At 49.9% G+C, this 27228-nt stretch overlaps 3 protein-coding genes across 7 annotated transcripts in view; 1 reads left to right on the top strand and 2 right to left on the bottom strand.

Annotated features, from left to right (window-relative positions):
• Positions 1–2022, bottom strand: part of GMEB2 (glucocorticoid modulatory element binding protein 2) — a 39705-nt gene extending 37683 nt beyond the window's left edge. For 3 of the 4 annotated variants that reach the window (XM_060171635.1, XM_060171633.1, XM_060171634.1), the window contains exon 1: positions 1889–2022. The gene's annotated coding sequence lies outside the window, so the exon portion shown is untranslated. The remainder of the gene's footprint in view (positions 1–1888) is intronic. The other variant, XM_060171636.1, reaches the window with a different exon arrangement.
• The window catches only part of RTEL1 (regulator of telomere elongation helicase 1), a 69475-nt gene continuing 44181 nt past the window's right edge, over positions 1935–27228 (top strand). Inside the window, exon 1 of the mRNA XM_060171630.1 lies at positions 1935–2052. The gene's annotated coding sequence lies outside the window, so the exon portion shown is untranslated. The remainder of the gene's footprint in view (positions 2053–27228) is intronic.
• Positions 15732–26444, bottom strand: STMN3 (stathmin 3). Of its 2 annotated transcripts, none has more exons than XM_007524426.3 (5): positions 26323–26444; positions 17867–17962; positions 17483–17658; positions 16666–16857; positions 15732–16066 (listed from the first exon to the last, which is right to left on the bottom strand). In XM_007524426.3, the coding sequence occupies exons 1-5, from the start codon at positions 26339–26341 to the stop codon at positions 16007–16009; spliced, it is 543 nt and encodes a 180-aa protein (XP_007524488.1). In that variant the 5' UTR covers positions 26342–26444; the 3' UTR covers positions 15732–16006. The 2 variants fall into 2 exon arrangements, with proteins under 2 accessions (XP_007524488.1, XP_060027622.1); XM_060171639.1 differs by having other exon boundaries at positions 26218–26421.

Raw genomic sequence — 27228 nt, forward strand, 5'->3', positions numbered from 1 at the left:
TAAAGTAAAGCAAATACAAGGAGGAGGAGGAGGAAACTCTCAAGATTGTGGTAATGGTTTCTCCCAACTCATCAAGTCCTACGTAAAACATTTTTGGTAATTTATTTGTTACGTATTTTTATTTATTATTGAATAGAGACAGAAATTGAAAGGGGAGTGGGGAGATAGAGGAGAGAGACAGAGACACTTGCAGCCCTGCTTTACCTCTTGTGAAGCTTTCCCCCTGCAGGTGACGGACAAGGGGCTTGAACCTGGGTCCTTATGCACTGTTAATGTGAGCCTTTAATCAGGTGTGTCACCACCTGGCCCATATATATTTATATCTATATAGCTATATATGTATGTATATTTTTTACTAGAGCACTCCTCAGCTCTGGCTTATGGTGGTGGTGCAGGAGTCTGAACCTGGGGCTTCAGAATGTCAGATATGAGTCTCTTTGCATAACCATTATGCTATCTACCCCCCCCAGGCAAAAAAAAAAATCTTTAACACACTACCATTCAAAATAGCTCACTTGGACAGTGCGCTGCTTCGCCATATGTGCACACCACGTTTGACCCCAGCCCCCACTGCAATGGAGAAAACTTTGGTGCTGTGGTCTCTTTCATTGTGTCTCTCTCCCTCGCTCTAAAAAAATAAATAAATAGGCCTGTCATTCAAATGGCTGCATATGCAGTGTTAGCAAAAGAACCTCAACAATAATAAATAAAATTTTGGCTGAACAGAAAAGTCAAGCAGTCAAATGAATTACAAAGTTACCCGGTATGTAGCAGGGCCTTATTGACACCCCTCCCCCACCCCTAATGTGGCTCCTTGGGGGGGAGGGGGGTCTGCTGGATGTATGCCGGGTGTCCGGAACGACAGATGTGCATAGGAAAGACTGGCCTTTACCTGCAGCCAGGACCATTGGAAACCAAATAGCCTGAGCGAAAACACCTTGAGAGGTAGATGGTTCTGAAAAAGACTCATGCCTGAGGCTCTGAGGTCCCAGGGTCAATCCCCAGCACCACCAGTGCTGACCAACGCTCTGGTGTGTTTTTCTGCCTTTCTCTCTGTATTTCTCTTATTAAAAAGTAAACATTAAGAAAAGAAAAAGGAAGGAAATGTCCCGAGGTTCTACGCAGACACTGCCTACCCGAACAGTGTAACCAATTACCAAGAACGTTCAACCTGGTTAATTCCAGGGGCTGGGAGTGTGGAGCGCACGGGACTAAAATCCAGCCGTATTCCCAAATCTCCTTGCAGCTGGCTCCCAGGTGGGGCGTATTTCCTGCCCCCCCCCACCCGGTCCCTTCATCGTTTTTCACCAAACCCGCCGGAGCCCGTCCTCAAGCCACAGCCTGCTGCCCCGGGGCACAGTCCAGCTTCGCAAAGGGCAACAGCTGACGTCACACGGTGCATGCGGGGTGCTGGGGACAATCTGGCCCGGGGCCACGCGGACCCCCGCTCCCACCGGAGGCCGCAGCCCCTGAGGTCCCGGCGTGAGGACATGACTTCCACGCGGCTGGAGGGGCGGCGGCGGTGGGGATGGGAGACATATGGACGAGACTCCGTGGGGGCACAGGCACCCAAGGGGGAGAGTTGGGAACGCACGGGCGCGCCGCCCGAGGGGAGCAGGCCTGTGTAGCCACCACACCGCCACGTCCAGGCGGCACGGGCCGAACCGGAACCGGTGCCACCGAGGGCCTTCCCTGAGCCCTCCGCCAAGATGGAAGCGACGCCGCCGACGCCACGCCGACGCTGACGCTACGCCCGCCGCGCGCCGCCGCCCCTCCCCCGCCTCCCCTCCCCCCGCCGTAACGTCCTGACGCTCCGCAGGGACCCCTGACTGGACGGCGGCGCGCGACGGAGCAAGAGGCCTCTCCGCGGGGGGCGCCGGGCGCTTACCTGAGCCGCGGCCGAGCCTGCGCGGGTGCCCGCAGGCGGCAGGGGCGGCGACGACTGGAGCGGCCGGGGCGGCGGCGGCTGTGGGCTCAGCTCCTTGTTGGGGATTCGGCGGCGGCGGCGGCGGCGGCGGCGGCGGCTCGGGCACGCGCTTCCTAGTGACGCAGGTGGCGGGGCCGCGCACGCAGTGGGACGGGCGGGCCTGGGGACTTATTTGGCGTCGGTAGGGAGTGGGTGGTGCCGAGAAATAAGGCCCGGTGAGTCCGGGTGCGCCTGCTCCGGGAGGCCTGGGGAGCGGCTGCAGCCTACCTAGATTCCTGGGGTCCATGTGCGGGGAACAGTGTGAGCTGGTGGCTAGAGCCAGGTGCCCAGCCCCTAGTGCAGCTGTGCACGCAGAGGCAGGACGGGCTCCAGAAGCCCTGGTTCCCAGGCTTTTTCATCTCGCTGGGATTTTGAAGGCTTTGGGACCCAGTTCCTTCCCAGTGGCGCAGGAGCAGAGCACTGTACTAGGCTGCAGTTCCAGCCGGTCCTCGCCATTTTCTGCTGAGGAGATAAAGTAAATCTCCAGCCCGGTACAACTGTGGCCGCCTGCATTTGTAAATAAAGCTTTATTGACACACAGCCACGCTCAATAGATAAATGCACTTGCAGCCAAAAGAATGTCCAGGTGTGGGTTAAAACGCTCTGGGAATTTCATGCGTCTCCACTCCTTCCTTTTCCTTTTCTTTCTTTCTTTTTTTCTTTCTTTTTTAATTCCAGATAAAGGACTAAGGACTAGCATATAAAGGTCCTAGATTTTCTGGAACATAAGGCAGGGAGGCTCACCAAGTAGGGCAGGGCAGGGCCGGTGCCTTATTTTGCTAGCACCGCAGGTTCTGGCTCAGGATCACGTGGGAGGTGTGTGGTGCTGCGTCCCCATCATCTCTGAATGAAAAAGTGGCCCACGGGTCTGGATGGTACATGTGTAAACATGTTACAATACTCAGGGGTCCAGCTCACACTCCCCAGCTTCAGGGGAAAGCTTTACTGCTAATGTCTCCCTCTCTGTCTTCCTGCATTTTCTTGATTTCTGTCTCTATCAAGTAAATAAGTAGAATAAAGTAAAATAAATTTTATCTAAGTAAGGAGTTTAGTTAACTTAAAAAATGTCCCAGAGCAGGAAAACCCCACTGTACCTGAGGCCTCAACTGCACACACAAAAAAAGTCGGGTGGCAGCACAGTGGGCTAAGCGCAGGTGGCGCAAAGCGCAAGGACCAGCATAAGGATCCCGATTCGAGCCCCCGGCTCCCCACCTGCAGGGGAGTCACTTCACAAGCGGTGAAGCAGGTCTGCAGGTATCTATCTTTCCCCCCCTCTGTCTTCCCCTTCTCTCTCCATTTCTCTCTGTCCTATCCAACAACGACATCAATAAAAACAACAATAATAACTACAACAAAAAACAAAAGGGAATAAATAAATATTTTTAAAATTAAGTTATAATAGTAAAAAAATATTACCTATACAACTATTACCTATTTGTATTACCTATACAAATTATGAGCTACTGTATATGCCATATTGTGATTTGTAGGAAAAAAGTTTGGTCATTCACATCAGCAGAGCATAGTTTTCACAATTTGATTTTCAAAGTTCCTGGCTTAAATCTCCTATAAATCTTGGAATTTCTTGTGTCAAGCATCATAAGAATGTGTTATTGAATGAATCATTTATTGATCATGAGAGAGGGAAAGAGGAGGAGAGCATCACTCTAGCACATGTGACAGTGGGGATGGATCTCATGCTTGAGATTCCTGTGCTTTATTCACTGCACCACCTCCCAGGTCATATACATGTTCGAGCCCCTGGCTCCCTACCTGCAGGGGAGTCACTTCACAAGAGGTGAATGAAGCAGGTCTAGCTTTCTCTCCCCTTCTCTTTCTTCACCTCTCTCCATTTCTCTCTGTCCTATCCAACAACAGTGACATCGATAACAACAACAATAATACAATAATTAAAAAAAAAAGAACAAGGACAACAAAAGACAATAAATAAATAAATAAATAAAAATTTAAAAAGAGAGTGAGTTCTGGTGCTGTGATGTCTTGAGTTCAATCCCCAAATTGAATGTACCAGAGTGATGCTCTGGCTCTCTCCTCTCTTTCAAATAAAAAAATTTTAACTTTCTTTAATCATTTTATTTATTGGATGGAGACAGCCAGAAATTGAAAAGGAGGGGGAAGGTAGAGAGGGAGAAAGACAGAGAGACACACCTGGGATCCTTACACCACTGCAGCAGTGTTTCACCATTCATGAAGCTTTCCCCCTACAGATGGGAACCAGGGGCTCGAACCTGGGTTCTTGTGCATTGTAACACATACACTCAACCAGGTGTGCCACCACCCATCCCCCAAATAAATATTTTTCAATCATGCCGGGGACAGGAGTTTATAGGTAAAATGAACAGTACCATGTTTAAGGAGGGGGGTTCAAGCCCCAAAACGCACATGGGAGGACCTTGCATGGAACCAAGGGGAAGCTCCATGAATGTTGGGGCAGTGCTGTGCTGTCTTTCCATCTCCATCTCCCACTTCCATCTCTTTCTGGCTGGAATTGAAAGGGGGAAAGAAAAGCCAACCAGGAACAGTGTAATCATGTAGGCATGAGGTCCCAATGACAAAAAAAAAAGAGGAAAAAAGCCATTCCATGTAATGAAGTCTCTGTAAGAACCCAAGAGACAGGGACTTGAGAGACTATACGGAGACTATGGTGGTGCCTGAGTGGAGATTGGGAGAGCATGACACCCCAGTGCAGGCTAAGAAACTCTCCCCATGCCTGGATGCCTGGCACTCTGCACCCTTCCACCTGGCTATTCTGTGGTAAGTCACTGATTTCCTGAGCAAATGGGTCTATGCATTGCCTGGGCTGGTCTAGCAAAGTGAACTTCATCAGACTTAACAGCTGGGATCCTTATGCCGATCCTTGCACTTTGTGCCACCTGCGCTTAACCCACAGCACTACAGCCTGACTCCTTAAAATAAAATATTTTAAAAATGTAAAAAAAGATAAATCAAGGGACCAGGAAGTGGCGTACTTGGTAGGGTGTACATGTTACAGTGTGTGAAGACCAGGTTTCAAGCCTCTGGTCTCCAGCTTCAAGGAGACAGCTTCAGAAGCTTAAAAAAAAAAACAGGGAGTCGGGCGGTAGCACAGCGGGTTAAGCGCAGGTGGCACAAAATGCAAGGACTGGCATAAGGATCCCAGTTCGAGCCCCTGGCTCCCCACCTGCAGGGGAGTCACTTCACAGGCAGTGAAGCAGGTCTACAGGTGTCTTTCTTTCCCCCTCTCTGTCTTCCCCTCCTCTCTTTTCTCTCTGTCTTATCCAACAACAGTGACATCAGTAACAACAACAATAATAAATGCTGCAACAATAAAACAAGGGCAACAAAAGGGAATAAATAAATTAATTTCATTTAATAAAAACTGAAGGTGGTTGGGCGGTACTGCAGCAGGTTAAGCGCACATGGCGCAAAGCGCAAGGACCAGTGTAAGGATCCCAGTTTGAGCCCCCAGCTCCCCACCTGCAGGGGAGTCACTTCACAGGCAGTGAAGCAAGTCTGCAGGTGTCTTTCTCTCCCTCTCTCTGTCTTCCCCCTCCTCTCTCCATTTCTCTCTGTCCTATGCAACAACGAATGACATCAACAACAATGATAACTGCAACAAGGCTACAACAACAAAGGCAACAGAAGGGGAAAAAAATGGCCTCCAGGAGCAGTGGATTCATAGTGCAGGCACCGAGCCCCAACAATAACCCAAGAGGCAAAAAAAGAAAAAAAAATAAAAAATCAAACTTCAGGTTTGAGCATGACCTGTTGGTGTGGGGATGCTGCCACACATCTCTGTTAGAGTTAAATCCAGAAGCTGAGGAGGGAGGACTGAGTTTTGTGAAGTCACCCAGTCTTGGAGCCAGCAGAAACAAATGTTTGAATAGAAGTGATACAGAAGTAGTCAGTAGTGTGCTGGGGCGGGGGAGGGAGGAGCCTCTGGAGGAAGCTTTTTTTTTTTTTTAAGATTTTATTTATTAATGAGAAAGATAGGAGGAGAGAGAGAAAGAACCAGACATCACTCTGGCACATGTGCCACCAGGGACTGAACTCAGGACCTCATGCTTGAGAGTTCGATGCTTTATCCACTGCGCCACCTCCCACCACTAAAGGAAGCTCTTTTGGGGGTACCAGCACTTCTCAGCCTCCCTCCTAGTGTGAGGTCCTTGGACACATCCCTTCTAGCTTGGATGGGAACAGGGAGGGGCCAAGTGGTGGTGCACCTGGTTAAGCGCTCACATTTCAATGCGAAAGGACCCAGGTTCAAGACCCTGGTCCCCACTTGCAGGGGGAAAGCTTCATGAGTGGTGAAGCAGGGCTGCAGGTGTCTGTCTCTTTCCCTCTTGGTCTCCCCCTCCCCTCTCGGTCTCCCCCTCCCCTCTCAATTTCTGTCTGTCTCTATCCAATAATAAAATAAATAAAAAGAGAACAGGGAGGGTAGGAAGCAAATGTCCTGTTTAGGACCAAGTCATAAGTCCATATTAAATGGGGGGGGGGAGACAGGGAGATAGCACAGAAGTAGCACATCAGACTTTGATGCCAGAGGGCCTAGGCTCAGTCCTCAATGCCACCTTGTGGCAGAGCTAAGTGATGCTCTGGTGTCTCTACAAATATATTCTTTTTTTTTTTTTCTACAAATATATTCTAACAAGTCAGGTAGGCTCTCATCTTCTAGAAAAGGATGTTTTCCTTTTGCATTTATTTATGAGAAAGATAAGTTGGCAGAGAACCAGAATATGTCATGATGTCAGAGATTGAACTCAGGCCCTCATACATGAGAGTTCAGTGCTTTTATCTACTGCACCACCTCTCAGGCTACAGAGGGAAGTAGTCTTTTATTTTTAGATGTATTTTTTTCAATATTTTATTTATTAATGAGAAAGATAGGAGGAAAGAAAAAGAAAATCAGACATCATTCTGGTACATTTGGTGCTGGGGGTTGAATTTGGGACCTCATGCTTGAGAGTCCAGTGTTTGATCTACCGTGCCACCTCCCAAACCACCAGTGGGAAGTCTTCAAGGGAGCTTCAGTCCACTGATATCATCACTGGTAGGTCGGGGGGGGGGGTGGTTGCTGGCATCCATTTTCAGTAATGCCATATGGACTCTAGCCTGGGGCAGAAGAAGGCTTCCCAAAGATGAAAGCATTGCACCTGTGTTATCACTATCACTGCCTGGCACTATCATCTGTGCTAGTCATTAGCTTAAGCTCCCCGCCCTCACATTCAGGAAGTAAGTGCCAGTGAAGTTGGGGGGAGGGGAAATCAGTGGCCTCCAGATGGGTGGGCTGTGGGTGCCACTCCCTGTTTTTGCACAGGGAGGGACCTCAGGCTTAGCCACTGTACTCAACTATCGGTGAAGGGGAGGGCACAGTTCCTGTTTCTGCTGAGCTAAAGGTTGGTTGACCCTGGGGATGGGGGTGTGGAATTCTAGAAGCAGCCCTGTGTGCTACCTGTCCTATCCCATCTTCACATGGGGAGGGGATTGTGATGCTGCTTTTACTAGAGGAGAGAGAAGCACACTATCCTGTGGATCCAAGACTTCACTGCCTCCTGCCACACCATGGCCCCAAAAGGTACTATGTGGTTGGGATGCCCTCTGCCCAGGCATAGCTTCTTACAGCACCAGCCAAGCAGGCCCCATTCATGCTTCCCTGCCACCACCAGGGCCCTGAAGTCCTGGAGCTCCCCCTGCTCTGTTGGGGGAGAGTGGCACATGCCCCACCTGAGGAGGGGACCCAAATGTCACCCAGCAGAAGACTGGGGCTGAGGTTTCTTCTTACCCCTTCATTTTCCCTTTCTGTACCCCAAGACTGTACTGCCTCCTGGAAGGGCCCTGTTGTCACAGCACTAGCCGCCATCAGGGAGCCAGCATTCACAAGTGTCCAGAGCCCAGGCAGGCCGGCCAGGCCATGCTGCAGCCTCACCGTTGCAGCTCCCAGACTGTCACCCCCAAGCCTGTCCCTCTTGTTTTCCCACTGGGACCCCTGCACTCCAGCAGTACTTCTGCATTCTGTCTTGTCCTTAGTTGAGGTGTGGGCAGGGCCAGTTTGGGAGGAATCAGGGTCCTTGCCTCACCTTTTCCAGCTTCTAGAAGGTTTCTCAGCTCACAGCCCCTCCCTTCCTGCTTCTAGCCCAGTCAGATCTCACCCTGAGTACTCCAACCCTTCTGTTCTTTTTTTTTTTCCAATTAAAAAAAAAGGTTTATAGGGGACCAAGTGGTGGCACACCTGGTTAAGCGCACATGATACTATGCACAAGGACCTGGGTTCAAGCCCCCAGTCCCCACCTACAGGAGGGAAAGCTTCACAAGCCGTGATCAGGGCTGTAGGTATCTCTCTGTTTCTCTTTCCCTTTCAGTGTCCCTTCTCTCAATTTTTTTGTGTTCTATCAAGTAAAGTTTAAAAAATTAATAAAGTCTAAAGTATTTTAGTAATAATAATTTATAACAGGAGAGTTAGAGAAAGACCAACACTTGTAGCACTGCTTCACTACTTGTGAAGTTCCCCCCCACTGCAGGTGGGATAGGGGCTTAATTTGGGTCCTTGAGCAGTGTAATGTGCACTCAGCAAGGTGCACCACTGCTGTCCCCTAATATTTATTAACATGAGAGACAATGAAAACTAGAGCATCGCTCTGGTGTTGGTATGCTTCTGGATTCTGTTTCTAAGACCCCTTCTGTTTCATTGGTTTGATCCCCCCTGCTTAACACTGTATTCTATTTGCATAGCCACTGTTGACTGAGCACCCCCCTGCCTCCAGGACATTGGTTTAATCCTCAATGGTTCGCCCTTTTTCCTTCTCCCCACCCCTTATCCTACGTACATCCTCTTCGGACCTGACTCTTGCGCCTCAGGATAGAGAAGGACAAGATTGTGATTAGAGATAGCTTAGATTGCGCTGTGTTCCACATGAATAAAGACTGAACTGCGTACCACTCAGCCATGAGTCCCTGGTCATCTCTGTCTCCCGCCCGTGAAGCTCAGCCCAGCACTCTGGCACATATGCTGGGGGATTAAACTCAGAATCTCATGCTTTCAAGTCTAACACACTACCACTGCACCACCCTCCAGGTCACTCTTTCATTTCTTTTGAACTATTTTATGGTTTATTTCTTTTTTTTTTAATATTTATTCCCTTTTGTTGCCCTTGTTTTATTGTTGTAGTTATTATTGATGTCGTTGTTGTTGGATAGGACAGAGAGAAATGGAGAGAGGAGAGGAAGACGGGGAGAGAAAGACAGACACCTGCAGACTAGCCTCACTGCTTGTGAAGTGACTCCCCTGCAGGTGGGGAGCCAGGGGCTTGAAATGGGATCCTTATGCCTGTCCTTGCGCTTTGTGCCACCTGCGCTTAACCCACTGCACTACCACCTGACTCCCTATTTTATGGTTTATTTCTATGAACAAGAGACCAGAGAAGCTCAGTGCTTTGGCATAAGTGGTGGCCGGGCATCAAAATCAAGGCCTTAGGCATACAAGAAATATACTCTGCTTTGCTGAACCATCTCCCCAAGACAAGTCCTTTTCTGATTATCACTGAGGCTTGGTGCCTGCACTACGAATCTACTGCTCCTGGCAGCCATTTTTTCCATTGTTATTATTGTTGCTGCTGTTGCTGTTGGATAAAGACAGAGAAATTGAGAAGAGGGGTAGATAGAGAGGGCAAGAGAAAGACACCTGCAGACCTGCTTATCTGCTTATGAAGTGACCCCCCAGTAGGTGGGGAGTCAGGCTCAAACCAGGATCCTTAGGCTGGTTCTTGGACTTCACACTATATACACTTAACCCAGTGTGCTACTACCTGGCCCCCTGCTTTTCTCTCTTCTTCTTCTTCTTCTCCTTCTCCCTCTCCTTCTCCTTCTTCTCTCTCTCTCTCTCTTCCCTCTCTCTCTCTCCTTTTTGCCTCCAGGGTTATTGCTAGGACTCCGTCGGTCCTTGCACTGAATCCACTGCTTCTGGAGGCCATCTTTTTTCCATTGTAGTTGCTGTTATTGTTGCAGCTGTTGTTACTGGATAGGACAGAGAGAAACTGAGAGAGGAGGGGAAGATAGAGAAGGGGAGAGAACGACACCTGTAGACCTGCTTCACCAGTTGTGAAGCAACCCCCTCCCCTGCAGATGGGGAGCTGGGGGCTTGAACCAGGATCCTAGTGCTAGACCTTGTGCTTCACACTATATGCACTTAACCCGGTATGCTACTGCCCACCCAGCCCCCGCTTTTTCTTTTTTAAGACTCATTTATTTATTAGTAAGAGAGAAAGCCAGAGGATCACTCAGGCATATACGATGCCAGGGAATGAACTCAGGCTTGCAAAGGAGGCATTCTACCCACAATGCACCACCTCTCAGGTGTCTCTTCTTCCTCTTTAAAGAGGTTGCATTGGGCCTACCTCCAGAAGCTTCTCCCAGTTCACATGGCTCACCAATCACCTTCATTCCCCTTTCTTGAAACCTTGACATTTACAGATTCAGGGACTAGGACATAGGGTGGGTGAGTGGCATCTGCCTTCTACAATATTTATTATTATTTATGTTTTGTGCTGTTTAATGTAATGTGCCAGCATTTGGAAGCTCTGTGTAATTTTGTGAGTAGCCACAATGATGTCACAGAGCCAATACATGGGTAGATAATGTGTTCAAGATAGATCAAGTGAACTACTATGTTGAAATCAAAACAGCCTTGAAAATTCCCCAAGCAAACAAAACCAGTTGAGTCACACAGCAAAAACTTAGTTTAGTTTTTAAGGCTAACTCAACTTGGGTCAGTCTTGCTTATTTATGCCTCTGAAAAAAATTAATTCCCAAAAGGATTGTTAGGAGATAAGCACTGGAACCAGCAAAGTAGCTCACACTGATAGTGCTCACACTGTTTGCCATTGAAGGAAGCTTTGGTGCTGTGGTCTCTTTCACTCTTTTTTTTTCTTGCCTCCAGGGTTATTACTGGGGCTGGGTGTTTGCACTAGGAATCCACTCCTCCTGGCAGCCATTTTTTCCTGTGTGTGTGTGTGTGTGTGTGTGTGCAGACCTGCTTCACCACTTGTGAAGTGACCCCCCTGCAGATGGAGAGCGGGAGGCTTGAACCAGGATCCTTGATTGGGTCCTTGAGCTTCGTACTATGTGCACTTAACCAAGTGCACCACCACCCGATCCCCTCTTTCACTCTCTTTCTCTCCTTTTTTAATTTTTTTTTTACCAGACCACTGTTCAGCTCTGATTTATGATGATGTGAGGGATCCCTCTTTTACTCTACTTCTGCCTTCTCTGTCAGAGAGAGAAATAAACACCAACTGATTCTATAATATTTCAGAAATTTCTAGTATTCTACTATTCTAACTAGTCATTAAAGAATAAAGCCGGGAGTCGGGTGGTAATGCAGTGGGTTAAGCTCATGTGGCACAAAGCGCAAGGACTGATGTAAGGATCCCAGGCTCCCCACCTGCAGGGGAGTCGCTTCACAAGTGGTGAAGCAGGTCTGCAGGTGTCTTTCTCTCCCCCTCTCTGTCTTCCCCTCCTCTCTCCATTTCTCTCTGTCCTATCCAACGACAGCTATAACAACAACAATAATAACTACAACAATAAAACAACAAGGTTAACAAAAGGGAATAAATAAATATTAAAAAATAAATAGGGAGCGCAAAGCGCAAGGGCCCACATAAGGATCCTGGTTTGAGCCCCCGGCTCCCCACCTGCAGAGGAGTCACTTCACAGGCGGTGAAGCAGGTCTGCAGGTGTCTGTCTTTCTCTCCCCATCTCTGTCTTCCCCTCCTCTTTCCATTTCTCTCTGTCCTATCCAACAATGACGACAACAATAATAACTATAACAATAAAACAACAAGTACAACAAAAGGGAATATTAAAAAAAAAGTAGAAACCAGTATTTTAAAAAAAATAAATAGGGAGTTGGGCAGTAGCACAGCTGGTTAAGCGCATATGGAGCAAAGCGCAAGGACCCCGTAAGGATCCCGTTTGAGCTCCCCACTCCCCACCTGCAGGGGAGTCGCTTCACAGGCAGTGAAGCAGGTCTACAGGTGTCTGTCTTTCTCTCCCCCTCTCTGTCTTCCCCTCCTCTCTCCATTTCTCTCTGTTCTGTCCAACAACCACATCAATAACAACAACAATAACTACAATAAAACAACAAAGGCAACAAAAGGGAATAAATAAAATTATAAAAATGTTAAAATTAATTAATTAAGAAATTAGTATTAGGGAGTCTGGTGGTAGCACAGCAGGTTAAGCGCAGGTGGCACAAAGCACAAGGACCAGCATAAGGATCCCAGTTCGAGCCCCCAGCTCCCCACAGGCGGTGAAGCAGGTCTGCAGGTGTCTTTCTCTCCTCCTCTGTCTTCCCCTCCTCTCTTCATTTCTTTCTGTCCCATCCAACAACTACAACAATAAAAAACAACAAGGGCAATGAAAGGGAATAAACAAAAAATTAGTATTAAAAAAATTAAGCACAGGAGGCTGGGTGGTGGTGCACCTGGTTGAGTGCACATGTTACAATGTGCAAGGACCCAGCTTTGAGCCCCTGGTCCCCACCTGCAGGGGGAAAGCTTTGCAAGTGGTGAAGCAGTGCTGCAGGTGTCTGTCACTCTCCCTATCACCCCCTTCCCTCTCAATTTCTGACTGTATTCAATAAATAAATAAAGATAATGCAAAAAATTAAAGTAAATAAAGCACAGAGATGCATGACTTGGAAAGTGGTTCTGTGGCTAGAGCTTTGGACTTAAAAGTATGAGGCCCCAAATTCCATCCCTGGCATTGTATGTATGTGCCAGAATGATGCTCAGTTCTCTTTCTCTCACATTGACACAATAAGTGAAATTTTAAAGTCTTTTTTAATATTTTATTTATCTAGGTTTAATGATAGACACAGAGAAAGATAAATATAGAGAGCTACCAGAGCCTGCTCATCTCTAGTTTATGGTGGTGTTAGGGACCTCAGATCCTCAGGCATAAAAGTCTTTTTGCAGAACCATTATGTTCTCTCCCCAGCCCTGATAAATAAATTTTAAAAATACATATTTATTGGATAGAGACAGAGACCAAGAAGAAAAGGATAGTTAGGGAGAGAGAAAGAAGGACACTCGCACCACTGCTTCTTTGCTTATGAAGCTTTCCCCTGTAGGTGGGCACAGAGGCTTGAACCAGGGTCCTTGCGCATTGTATTGGGGCTCTAGTGAGGCACTACTGCTCAGCCCCTGAGAAAAATAAAGCCTTTAAAATAAATAAATCTGGGGCCAGATGGTGACACACCTGATTAAGTGCTCACATTACAGCGTACAAGGACCCAGGTTCAAGCCCCTAGTCCCCACCTGTAGAAGGAAAGTTTCACCAGTGGTGAAGCAGGGCTGCATGTGTCTCTCTGTCTCTCTCCCTACCTCCCTCTTCCCTCTCAATTTCTCTCTTTCTCTATCCAATAACAAATAAATATATTTTAAAATAAAATAGTTTTTTAAAGATTAAAAAATCTACTAAGATGTTCCTTTCCAACTTTATATCTTGTAGGCCATATGTACTTCACCATTCTAATTTTTTTATTGCCACCAGCTGGGGCTCAGTGTGAAGCACTACGAATCCATTTTCTCCTCCTCTTCTTCCTTCTATTTTATTTGATTTGATAGGACAGAGAGAAATTGAGAGGGTAGGAGGAGAGAAGGAATGAGACAGAAAGACAGCTGCAGACCTGCTTCACTGATTGTGAAGTGTCCCCCAGCAGGTGGGGATCGAGTGCTCGAATCCAGGTCCTTCTACATGGTAATGTGTGTGCTCAACCGGGTGCACCACCATCTGGCACTCCCATCCTAATTTTTTAAAAACAAATGCCGTTGCTTCCCATGTTCAAATATATGTTAATAGGTAATGGGGGCATCATTTTTTAGCAAATAGCTACAATTAAGTTTCTGAGTGATGCCCAGTGGGGATAACTTGATCCCTGTGACCCACATAAACAAAGTTCTTTAAAAAGCCCTTCATAAATCTTTAAGATTGTTAGGTATTCCTGAAGCCAAAAAGAGAAGTTTTGTCAAAAGCTCTTTTTTTTTTATTTATTTTTTTTTTTTTTTTTGTCAAAAGCTCTTATACTTGCATAAGTTGGGGGTGAACAATGCCCTGTGCGGCTCATGAAGACTGAATGTGCCTGCGTCTCTGTGAGCAGTAGGGCAGAGCGCTGCTGTGTTGTAGCCTGCTGAGGAAGGTGTGCCATCTCCAGAGGAAGATGTGGTCAGGTCTCTGCCTTTCCAGTTTGCAGTATGGAAGTGACCTTGTACTCCATTTGCAACCAGGAACCAAGTGTTTATGTAAGGCTGGGGAGATGACTCAGTGAGGCTCCTGGTTCCAACTCCAGAATCACATATAATGAAACAATCTTCTAGTTCCCTCCCCTCCCATTTCCTTACAACTAAAAAAAAAAAAATACAGAAGGACATAACAGTGATGAAGGGAGCGTTGGACTCATCAAAGCAAGTGTTCTCCAGTACAATCCTGGGCCAGAGTGATGCTCTGATTCTCTCAAACATAAATGGGTGGGTGTTGGGGGGGGGGGCGGGCACGCCAATGGGCGTGGTATCTGAACCCACAGACACAGGGGCCACCCATGAGCAGGGCACATACTGGAACAGAACACTGGCAGTGGGGCACATTTCTTGCTCAAACACACGGTTTTTTTTTTTTTTTTCTCTAACTGTTCACTGCATGTAACTCTTAAGTTCACCGTCACTCCATGGATAGGAGGGGTGTAATACACTAGGCTTCCGCTAGGATTGCTGTCGAGCCAAGTCAGCCCTCTTGGCACGACTGCCCCCTTCCACTGCCCTTTTTTTTTTTCTGATTTTTTTTTTTGGGGGGGAATTAATGTTTTTCCACTACCCTTTCTGAGTCTGCTCCCCACTACTGGGGCCAGTCCTGGCAGGTAGCGGCCCCCAGAAATATCTCAGTGGGCAGGGAGCAGCCTGGGGAGCTGACTTCCTCTGAGCTCACTACAGGGGTCTATCACTTCAGAGCACCAGGCCCACTGTACCCTAGGTTTCTTGGGGGGGCGGGGGTGTTGTGGCTGGGGGCTGGAGACACTCACTACGAGACACTGGCTTTAACTCTTCTGTCCCCACACTTCTTTTTTTTTTATATTTATTTTATTTATTTATTCCCTTTTGTTGCCCTTGTTTTTTATTGTTGTAGTTATTATTGTTGTTGTCGTTGTTGGATAGGACAGAGAGAAATGGAGAGAGGAGGGGAAGACAGAGAGGAGGAGAGAAAGATAGACACCTGCAGACCTGCTTCACTGCTTGTGAAGCAACTCCCCTGCAGGTAGGGAGCCAGCAGCTCGAACCAGGATCCTTCTGCCATCCTTGCACTTTGTGCCACGTGTACTTTACCCACTGAGCTACCGCCCAGACCCCAAGAAGGTCACTTCTAAGTAGCCGGTACTACCCACCCACCAACAACCCAGGAGACAATGCTGCCTGATGGAGAATGCCCAGAGCATGCACTCTCACTCCAACTGGGGAGCAGTGGTTGTAGGCCAGGCCACCTCTGAGATCAGTCAGGGCCCTATCTAAGGACATAGCAGCCCCACACTTGGCTCTTGGTGCTGGCCAGAGTGGCATTGGACCATATCACTGGATCCTCACCTCACAGGGGCCCTCCATCCACCCCACCCTATGTGCCGATCCACAGTGGTGTGGCCCTTGCCAGCAGGCACGGAGCTGGCTCCTAGTAGGTACCCTCTGCGACAGAATGCTAACAAGACAAGCCAGCATGGGAGTGCACGTTCCTGCCACCACCACTAGATTTATTGAGGTCGCCACCACAGTCACTAAGAGGGAACCCAGCCATTATGCCTGAACTGAGGGACCATGGCCCGTGCCTGGGGTCAGCCACCGGCCACAGGACTGGAAAGCATGAAAAGAAGTGTGAAGCTGGGAGTGCAGGGGGAGAGGGAGGGAGCGGAGAACAAAAGTTGCATCTAGACAGAGTTGAACAAAACAAAACCCAGATGTGTTCGTGTCTCTCCTTGGGGTCTAGGACGTGGAGTCAACAGCCCCCCTAACCGGACATCTCTTCCCGCTGCTCCTTGTTCCTGCGCACCTCTGCTGCATGCAGCTCCTAGGGAGAGAAGAACAGGCAGGGTGGTGTGGGGTTCCCAGCAGGGGGTGTCCCTCACCTCACCCCAGGCTCTTGTGTAATAAATCTTTATTTTATTTTTATTATCTTTATTTATTGGATAGAGACAGCCAGAAATCAAGAGGGTAGGGGGACATTGAGAGGGAGAAAGAGAGACACCTGCAGCACTGCTTCACCACTCTCAAAGCTTTCCCTGAAAGTGGGGACTGGGCTCTTTGGTCCCTGGTTCAATTCCTAGCACCACCATAAACCAGTGCTGAATAGTGCTCTGGTTAAAATTAAAAAAATAATTTAAAAAAAAGGTCGTGCACTTAGTGCTTATTCAGTGTGCCCTCACTCAGGAGATTTGGGGTGAGTTCCTCCCCCGCCCCATCCCAAGCTCCCCTCACTGCCCTCGTACCTGCCTAGAGCTGCTTCCCTCTTATACCCCACCACCACCACCACTGGGGGCTCAGTTCTCCCATTTTCCTGCCCAGTGGTCATTACTTGAGCTATTCAACACAGGCTCCGCCCCTCAGGTAACCACGCCCAGCTGCCGATCAGTCTCCACAAACTAGAACCAAGTCCGCCTCGACCCCCACCTTTTCGCGCAGCCGCTCGCGCAGCGCCGCCAGGTGCGCCTCGCGGATCTCCTTGCTGAGCTCCATCTTGTAGTTGAGCTTCTCCTCCGCCAGGCGGCTGAAGTTGTTGTTGTCCTCCAGCGCCTTGTGCAGCACCTCGCGCTCGTGCTCGCGCCGTTCAGCCAGCTGCTTCAGCACCTGCGCCTCCTGCGTCTGCACAGCAGACGGCGTCTGATCCCAAAGCCGGCCCCATGGTCCCCACCCCCACCCCTAGGCTGCTGCATGGTACCCGCTGCAGGACTACCCGCCCCCACTGTGTGTGCACAGATGGGGCCGAAAGGCTCATCCCCTAAGGGACTAGAGGAGGTTCTAGTGCTGGCGCCACAGTGTCCCCCATCTGGAGGCCTCTGAAGGACAGGGAACTCCCAGGGGTCATTAGTTGTCCTCTGCTGGGCCCCACCCATGTGCCAGTCTCTACTAATTAGAGCCCAGGATGGAAGAGAGGGCCTGGGACCTGACCACTTCTTACTCTACTGCACTCAGGGAGGATGCCAGTCCAGTTTCCTGGAACCACCACCTGACCCCCTCTAGCTTTACTTCCTATCTTGTTCTTTCTCCTTCCAGCTGGCTGTCTTTGGAGTGGTGGGGTGAGGGTTGGTTGGAGACAGGTGATTGTCTTGCCTCCTCCCTTCCCAGACTGCTCTTCCAGGAGGAGGTCCAGGGGACCATGAGACCCGCTTTACCCACCCAAGACCAATAGCTATGCACATGAAGCATGAAAGTTCCGATCTATGGCCAACTGGGCCTCGTGGCCATCCTCTGCAGGGTGGGTCCTTACCTTTCTCCTTTCCTCAGCGGCCTCCAGCCGCTTCTGCAGCTCTTCCAGGGAAGTGTCCTTCCTCTTTGGGGGGGAGGAGAGCACAGGGCTCTCTGGGGACAGGTCAGAAGGAGATTTGAGGATAACCTCGAAGCTCTGGCCAGAGGCCCTCTTGTCCAGCTGCTTTACTTCCATGTCTGCAGGACAAGATGCCAGGTAGGGCTTCAGGAGGAGTAGGTGAGACAGCACCATGCTCCCAGCACACATTCGAGGCCTGAACCCCCAGGACCAACCCTCCTACAAGGTCCCTTCTCCAGAAGCCAGTAAACTGGGGGTTCGGAGAACACAGAGGAGAGGAGGATAGTACTGGGGCCCAACAGGAACTGGCAGCAGGCTGGCACTCACCCTCATACTGGTAGATGGTGTTGGGGTGTGGCTGTGAGTAGAAGCAGGAGCAGATGAGTGACAGCACTGACAGCTCCTTCATCTTCTCCTTGTAGGCTGTGGAGTGAGGCCAGTATGAGAGCCCCCCTCTGCCCTGTGCCCACACCTTCAACCACAGCCTGCCCCACCCCCACCCCTATTGTTTACTCCCCATTGCTTTCTCTGACCTGTATCTCTGGGTGCCTGGCCATCTCACTCTTAAGTCTCCCCAGCTCTACTGTAGTCTACACCCCCACCCCATTCTACACAGTGCTTACTCTGAGTCCCTTGGGTCACCTCCCTGTCAGTGGGTCTTCCTGCCTACTCTCTGCATCTGTCTCTTAAACCCCTGTCTCCTCCCTTCTTGCCCTTTTCTTTCCTGGTATTTCTTTTCTTTTTTATCCAAAGTACTGATCAGATCTGGCTTATGGTGGTACAGAGGATTGAACCTGGGACTTTAGAGCCTCAGGCATGAGAGTCTATTTGCATGATCATGATGCTATCTACCCCACCCTCTCCTGGCATTTCTAGTATATTTCTGTATAGTTCTTTCCCCACACACATACCTCGGTTGTCTATGAGGCTCAGTGCCTGCACAATGACTCTACAGCTCACAGCAGCCTTTTTTCTTTCTTTTTTTAAGATTTTTTTTTAGGTTTTTATTTATTCCCTTCTGTTGCCCTTGTTGTTTTATTATTGTAGTTATTATTGTTGTTACTGATGTCATTGTTGTTGGATAAGACAGAGAGAAATGGAGAGAGGAGGGGAAGACAGAGGGGGAGAGAAAGATAGACACCTGCAGACCTGCTTCACCGCCTGTGAAGCGACTCCCCTGCAGGTGGGGAGCCAGGGATTCAAACCGGGATCCTTCTTTTTATTTGATAGATGATGAGAGACAGGGGAGAAAGGATACAGAGGGAACAGACACCTGCAGCACTGCTCTACCGCTCATGGAGCTTCCCACCTGCAGGTGAGGGCACCTAAGACATGAACCTGGATCCTTGTGCTTGGTAATGTGTGGTCTACCAAATGTGCTACTACCTGACCTTTTTGTATAGTTCTTGATCCTTCACCACTTCCCTTATTCTTTTCTAGGTACTGTTGTTTCTTCCCTGTGTGTCTTCCCAGTCCCCACCACCACCCCACTGGACACAGGGTAGATGTGAAACGTGTGGGTAGCAGATACATTGGCAAAGCCTTTAGACATTCTAGGCCCTCTCCCCGCCCCACAGCCCCCTTTATCCCATGGCAGTGCAGCCACCACGGAAGGAAATCAAGCTCTTGCCAGACCACACTGGAGGCCTGCTGGAGCTGTCCGTTCAGCACCACAGTCAGCCTCTAGTTTCCTGTGCTCATTTTCCAACCAGAGGGACATAAAACCTGTTCTGTGTCCCCATGCCTTTCAGGGGGCATTAAGACATCCTCACACAAATGGAAATGGTTGTTCCAGTGCCTCAGTGATGCTGAAAAGTTCTGCAAATACTATATTATCCCCCTTGCAACCAAATGAAGTTGGTTCTTGCAACCGAATGATGTTGGTTCCAGGAGAATGGGGTGGCTTCCCAAACCACAGTTGGTGTGTATTCTTCCTGCCACTCCAGAAAATCCCAAAGACTGGGTGGCCCAGATACTGGGGTACCTGCCTCTCTGGCTGGAGGAGCTGGAGCCAGGGAGCTGGAGCCAGGGAGCCACTATGGGAGGAGAAGCTGCCTTCCAGGAGGAACAAAGAGCATAGAGCCCTATAGCACCCTTCCAGGAGTACCAAGGAATCTGACAAACACTCAGGTGAACAAGAAGCATTCTGAGCTAACTCCACACAGCACAGGGTGTTTTAAAATAGTTAGGATAAGACTGGGAGGAGTGCTGGTGTAGAAAACAGGATGGAGTCAGGCAGTAGCGCATCAGGTTAAGTTTATGTGGTGCAAGTGCAAGGACCTATGTAAGGATCCCGGTTCGAGCTCCAAGATCCCCACCTACTGGGGAGTCGCTTCACAGGCGGTGAAGCAGGTCTGCAGGTGTCTGTCTATCTTTCCCCCTCTCTGTCTTCCCCTCCTCTCTCCATTTCTCTCAGTCTTATCTAACAACGACGACATCAATAACAACAACAATAATAATTATAACAACAATGAAAAACAAGGGCAACAAAAGGGAAAATAAAATAAATTTTAAAAAATCAAGAAAGAAAGAAAACAAAATGGGTAGATAGCATAATGGTTATGCAAATGGCCTCTCATGCCTGAAGCTCTGAAGTCCCAGGTTCATTCCCCCACACCACCATAAGCCAGAGCTGAACAGTGCTCTGGTAACAAAAAGAAGAGAAGAGAAGAGAAGAGAAGAGAAGAGAAGAGAAGAGAAGAGAAGAAAAAGAAAACAGAATGCAGGTCAATAATGAAGAACCAGCAGCTCTCCCCACAACCAGAGAGAGGGTAGGATAAGCATCAGGGAGACTGTAGGATGTGGGGAAAACAGGCAAAAATGTGCTGCTGCAAATTCCTCTTCTTCTTTTCTTATTTTTTTTTCTTTTTTTTTTCACCTTTTGTTGCCCTTGTAGCTTCGTTGTGGTTATTATTATTGCTCTTGTTGACACAATTCGTTGTTGGATAGGACAGAGAGAAATGGAGAGAGGAGGGGAAGACAGAGAAGGGGAGAGAAAGATAGACACCTGCAGACCTGCTTCACCGCCTGTGAAGCGACTCCCCTGCAGGTGGGGAGCCGGGGCTCGAACCGGGATCCTTACTCCGGTCCCTGCGCTTTGCGCCGCAAGCGCTTAACCCACTGCGCCACCGCCCGACCCCCTATTTTTTTTTTCTTATTAAGGCCTCTCATTATTTTTCCTTTTCCAGACAGAGAGAACAGAGACATCACAGCACTGCTCTGCTGCTTGGGAAGCTTCCCCTGTGCATGGCACATTCATGTGATGGGTGGGGGGCTTGAACCTGGTTCCACATGCATGAAAAGTGTGTGCTCTACTGGGTGGGCTATCTCCTGCTTCAGAAGGCTGGGAGGGAGACTGAATAACTCAAAGGGAAATTTATCCTACTTGTCAATTTTATATTTTTAAGATTTTATTTATTTTATTGGATAGAGGCAGAGAGAAATTGAAAGGGGAGGGAGGAAATAGGGAAAGAGAAAGAGAGAGATACCTGCAGCTCCGCTTCACCACTTGTGAAGCTTTCCTCCTGCTTGAACCCCAGTCCTTGTGCACTATAATACTTGTGCTTAACCAGGTGTGCCACTGCCTGGCCCCTCAATTTTTATTTCTTTTTTCTTTTTTGTCTCCAGGGTTATTGCTGGGGCTCAGTGCCTGCACTATGAATCTACTGCTCCTGGAGGCCATTTTTTTCCCTTTAGTTGCCCTTGTTGTTTATCATTGTTGTTATTATTATTTTTGTCATTGTTGGATAGGACAGAGAGAAATTGAGAGGGGAGGGGAAGACAGAGAGGGGGAGAGAAAGATAGACATCTGCAGACCTGCTTTACTGCTTGTGAATCGATCCCCCCCCCCCTGCTTTGGGGAGCCGGGGGCTTGAACTGGGATCTTTATGCTGGTCCTTGCACTTTGCACCATGTGCAATTATCCTGCTGTACCACCTCCTGACCCCCCTCAATTTTATTTCTTACCACCAGGATCTAGTCACATAGTGCTCATGTCATCCATCTTATTTTTCTTTCTTTCTTTCTTTCTTTCTTTCTTTCTTTCTTTCTTTCTTTCTTTCAGAAAGGAGACATTGACAAAACCGTAGGATAGGAGGGTTACAACGCCACATAATTCCCGCCACCCAATCTCCATATCCCATCCCCTCCCCAATAGCTTTCCCATTCTCTATCCCTCTGGGAGCATGGACCTAGGGTCGTTGTGGGTTGCAGAAGGTGGAAGGTCTGGCTTCTGTAATTGCTTCCCCACCATCTTATTTTTAATTCATTTATTTTAAAGATTTATTTAGTGATGGGGAGATAACATAATGCTTATGCAAAAGACTTTTATTCTTGAGGCTCTGAAGTCTCAGGTTCAATCCCCAGTAAGGCAGAGCTGAGCAGTGCTCTGGTCTCTCTCTCTGAGTCTTTCTGTACCTCTCTAAATAAAAATGATTTTAAAAGTAAATATTTATTTATTCATTAACATGGGAGAAAAAAAGAGAGCAAAGCATCACTCTGGCACATGCAATGCCAGGGATCAAACCCATGACCTCATGCTTGAGAGCCAGTGCTTCATCTACTGTGCCACCACTCCCCCAGCTCACTTTAGTTTATTTTTTTATGTAGTGCCAGGGAAGTATATAGGGCCTCATGCATGCATAGTACTACTAAGCTGCCTCTCTAGATCAATTTTCATTCCATAGTTAAGGAAAAAAAAAAGAGAGAGAGAAGGGTATGAGATAGAGACGAGAACATGAATTCAGCATATGCAATATTGGGGATCAAATCTACCAATAGCAATAGCATATCATGCATGCAAGACCTGCTGCCCTACCTGGTGAGCCAGATCCTCTGGCCACTAGTTTAGGAAGAGAGGAAACAGGCAGAGGGGAGAGAGAGACAGCAAAGCAAGGCACCACCATCCACGCAGTTCCACTGGTGCAGTCCAGGGTAGCCCCACAGGAAGCTGTGGCCTTGTGTATGGTAAATCATATATTCTACTCACCATTCCAGACCCCCTTAAGTTCATTTTAGAGGAGGCAGAGGAGGGCACCCCAGCACCTGTGGTGGGGAGTTAGCACTGTGTGGTTGTTGGAAGAAGAAGCTCTTCTGAGGCCAGAAGAGCTCAGAAACTCAGGCTTGAAACCATCTGGGGCATTTGGACAAGGTGAGAATTGGCACACCTGTGCTTACAAGGAAAGGTGCAAGGGGCTGGGTGGTGGCACACCTGGTTGAGTGCACGTTAGTGCTCAAGGACCCAGGTTCAAGCCCCCAGTCCCCACCTACAGGGAGTAAGCTTCACAAGTGGTGAAGCAATGCTGCAGGTATCTCTCTGTCTCCTTCTCACTTTATCTCCCCCTTCCTCTCAATTTCTAGCTGTCTCTATCAAATACTTAAAAAAATTAAAAAAAAAAAAAAAAAAGGAGAGGTTCAGAGGGACCAGGAGTAGCCAGGAAGAAAAAAAGTGTGTGAGGACAGGGATAGATAGCATAATGGTTATGCAAAGTGGCTCTCATGCCTGAGGCCCCAAAGTCCCAGGTTCAATCCCCTGCTCCATCATAAGCCAAAGCTGTGCAGTGCTCTGGATAAAAGAAATAAAAGTGGCCTCCACTGGACCTTTCTAAAAGGATTCTATTTAATAAAGATATAAAATTAAAAGCCTGCATGTCTAAGAAAAGAAATTCAAATTCAACCTGTGAATGGCTCTCCCTATGGGTAAGGGGTCTGGGAGCTCCTAACTGCTCAAAGCCCACCCATGGACAAATGGCAGAGGTGCCCTTCTGGTCAGCCCAGCATGGAGGAGGCTGGCAGTAATTCAAGGGGCAGAGGGGAACACTTCCTTATCAGGAGTGGGTGAGTGAGTCACCCCAAGGGACTCTTGAGAACTAAGAGGACTGGGTGGGGTGAACACAGGTGCCCAGCCACACCTGGAAGGGCCCTGGAGGCTGCTACTGACCACTTTCAGCAGACAGAGCACTCTGCCCCCTCCCCCCGGCTGTCACTTCACTAGTCACCAGTGGTGCTGGTTGCCAGCACAGAGGGAACTTCTGGCAGAATGCTTTTCTCTGAGCAAAATGCCAGGCACTATGGTTACAAATGCCATGCTTTCTGGCATGGATAAGGCACTCTCCTCTTGCCAGATACCAGATGAAGCACCTTTCCTGCCATATCTTGTCTTTCTCTTAGAGCAAGCCTAGGGAAGCTGTTGTCACAATCATCACCACCCAAACTGGCAGGTGAAATAGTGGGTTTGCAAGCATGAGGTCCTGAGTTCAACTCTTGGCAGAACACACACCAGAGTGAGCCCTGATTCATATTCTTTCTCTCTCTCACAACCTCTCTCTCCCTCTCTCAATCTCTCTCTCTCTCTCTCTAGTACAGAGAGGGGCTGGAGATAGATCACCCAGTAGAGCACATATGACAATGCATGAGGACCTGGGTTTAAGTCCCCAGCCATCATAGGAAAGCACCATGTTAGGGGGAAGCTTCATAGGCAGTGGGGTAGTGCTGTGGAGTTTCTCTTATCTGCTTCTTTCTCCCCCTCTCTGCCTCTCTGTTTATTTGAAAGGAAGGGTTGGCTGGGAACAGTGGAATCGTGCAGACATGAAGCCCCAGCAAAATCTGGCAGAAAAATAAAACGGGGAGGGGGTGGGAATTTGACACCCTGAGAGATTTGGCAACATGTTCAAAGGCACATAGCTTGAAGAGAGGACAAATGACTACAAAACGTCATGAAGAGAAGAGTGCTGGGTATAGGCACTAAGAGAGGGTCACACATTCCCAAGCACATCCCAGAAACACAGGGTTCCCCCTACACAGACACAGACACACACACACACACACACACACAAAATGGAGAGCAGGAGCAAACTATGCAGGGACAGAAAGCCAAGGTCAGTCCTAACAGGACCAGAGCAGATCAGGTACTTCAGCAAGGATCACCCAGAGCAGATGAACCACAGGTGAGTGAGCAGCCCAGCAGGGGGTAATGGTCACCCCAGTGGCAACATTTCTTAAGCAGTATATGGGCTCCCTAAGGCCCACTTGGGCCCCAATTGTAAGACCCCACCCACCCCCCAAGTCAGTGACATGCCAATCCTTGTGTCTGCTAAGCATCTGTGGATGGATGAGCTGAAGGTGACACAGAACACGTACAGGCTGCACTAGGGATAAGGGCGAACAGCCCAGAAGACTGGGGGTGGGGGGGTCAGTGGGGACAGCAGCATATCTTGGGGGGCCTTAGCCATGCTGGATAAAACTGCCCACCGCAACTTGCCCTTTTGATACTGTGGGCAACACTGGGCTTGACTCTGCCTGTTAATATGTCTGACAGACACTTTTCTGTTTAAAAGGAGAAAACCACAGACTTATCAAGCTCCAGTGCAGCCAGACACACACACCCAGGAAAAGTCTGGGAGCAGGTGTGGCAAGCAGTGCCCCATTCTGACAAAGAAGTGGTGGGGGTTGCTGGTGTGGGGCTCTGAGTGACAGGGGAAAGGGGGGAAGGGAGGGAGCCAGTTCTTCAGGCCACAGAGGGTGAAGCTGGGAATTTGCTTGTGGGTGCAGCAAATGTAACAATACAGCACTGGGCAAGGGGTTAATAGCCCAGGGAGGGTGAGAAGACATTGGGAAGAGCCACCAAAAAATGTAGGGCTCAGGCAGCCCCCTCCCCCACTCTAGGACCAGAGGGACCCTTTCACCCCCACCCAAAGGGCAGAACCACCCACAGAGCCTTTGGTTCATTTTGACAGCTCAGTTTATCTGCGGGTGTCCCTGGCAGAGCAGAAAGGGGGTGTCTGGAAGAAAACCCAGATAAAGGCTCCCTAGGGGGGGTGGGGGTCGGAAGGGCGTGGCCAGTGACGCTCCAGTCCCTCCCAGACCCGCATACAAGTCACCTCTCAGGAGCCGATTCTCAGGCCGGCGCGAGGCTCACGGTGGGGCTGGGGGTGGAGGAGGGATGAATGGGTGGGTGTCCGTCACGGTTTAGGGGTGTGGGTGCCGGTAGGCAGAGGGTAAAGGGTTGCGGGGGCAGCCGGCCAGGAGCGCGTGCTTCGGAGAGTGGCACCGCCCGCAGACTGGCACAGGATGGGGGGGTAGCGGCGTTCCCCACCCCAGCTCAGATCCAGAGTGGCCCGGGCGGGCTCTGGTCCGCAGCCTGGGAGGCGGGGAGGTGGAGGAGGGAAGGGACGAGCCTCCCAACCTAGAAGCTCCGAGGCGGCTTCTGCCCTCCCCCCATCGACACCCCGCTGCGCAAGGGCGGTGGCTTCTCCCTCCAGATCCGGGGTCTCCAAGCCCGCAGCTGCGCGGGGAGCAGGACTCGAGGTGCGGACAAGACTCCATCGTTCCCAACTGGGATACCGCCCTGCCGGGGAGCCCTCTCCAGTGCCCGGGTGCTGTGTGGGTTGCAGGATGGGCCTGGGTGCTGCGGACCCTGGTCTTGGGTTTCCTCAGGGGGGTCCCACCTTCTGCCCTTCCTCCCACCCCCCACGAAGGCGCGGGGTGCCCAGGATCTCAGGGCGCTGGAGTCCCCACTCGGTATGGACCCATACCCTAGATGTCTTGGAACCACCCAAAGGGGCAGTGTGCACCCTCGTCCCACACCCTTATACCGGATCCCCTATACTCCCCCAGATTGTACCTCCACCCACCCACGTCTGACCCTAGCCCCCGAAATCCCCGCCCTTGGGCGCCCTTACCCCGCAGCGGTGTCCCCCACGGCTCCTTGCAGTGAGGGAGGCAGATCCCACCTGGGGAAACCTGAGACAATAGGTGTGCCCCCCGCCCCCCTCCCCACGGCCTACCGGACACGGTGCTGGCCATGGTGCTGACGGCGGAGCTGCGGAGTGCGAGCGAGCGGGCGGCGGCCGGGGCTGCAGAGGCGGAATGCTGCAGTGCTGGCGGCGGGCGGGGGCGGGGCCGGCGCAGGGCCGAGACTGCGACAGCCACCCAGCCCCCACCGCGCCCCGCCCCTCCCCGCCCAACGCCTTTGAGCCACTTGGGGGGGATGGTGCGCACACAGGCCCCACTTTCCAGGGTGGCAGAGGCAGTGGGGAGACTGCTCCTAAGTCGGGGTGTGGGTGGGACTGGCAGACCTTCTGGGTGCCTAGGTTTGTGTGTGGAAGGATGTTGCATAGATGGGGTGGGGTGGGGGCTAGGCTCCCCAGGCACCCCAGAGAACCAGCAGATTCTGGGGCAGCAGAAATGGTAAATGGGATGTTCTAGATGGGGGTTCCAGCCCCAGGTCTGACATCTGTTGAGTGTAGGACTGGGGGGGGGGGGCGCTCTGCTCTCTCTGGCGCTAACAAGAAACAATGATGCTGGTAGGGAGGGCTGCCCTTGGTGAGTGGGTGGGGGGCCCAGCCACTCCTGTGGGCTCAGGAGTAGCCTTCACAAAGAGCCTCTCAGAAGGTGCCCTGCCCTGCGGGACATCATGCCTCGTTTTGGAGACAGAAGGGCACGCAGTTGGATTATTTTAGGAATAGGGAGACTCACCTAACCCTGGGAAGTGCTTGCTTCCCCCATAGCTGAGTTCTCGGGAACTGGGTACTTGGAGATAGCTCAACCCACAGGGCGGGCTGCTTATCCAAGCATGAGACCCTGGGCTCAAGACTCCACAGCACGTGAGCGTGGAGGAAGTTCCATGGAGGGTGGAGGGAAGCTGTGGTGTTTTCTCCCCCTCTGTATCTAGAAAAAATGAAAACAGGGAG

The sequence above is a fragment of the Erinaceus europaeus genome, chromosome 14 (assembly GCF_950295315.1).
Source record: "Erinaceus europaeus chromosome 14, mEriEur2.1, whole genome shotgun sequence".
NCBI classification, from domain to species: domain Eukaryota; kingdom Metazoa; phylum Chordata; class Mammalia; order Eulipotyphla; family Erinaceidae; genus Erinaceus; species Erinaceus europaeus.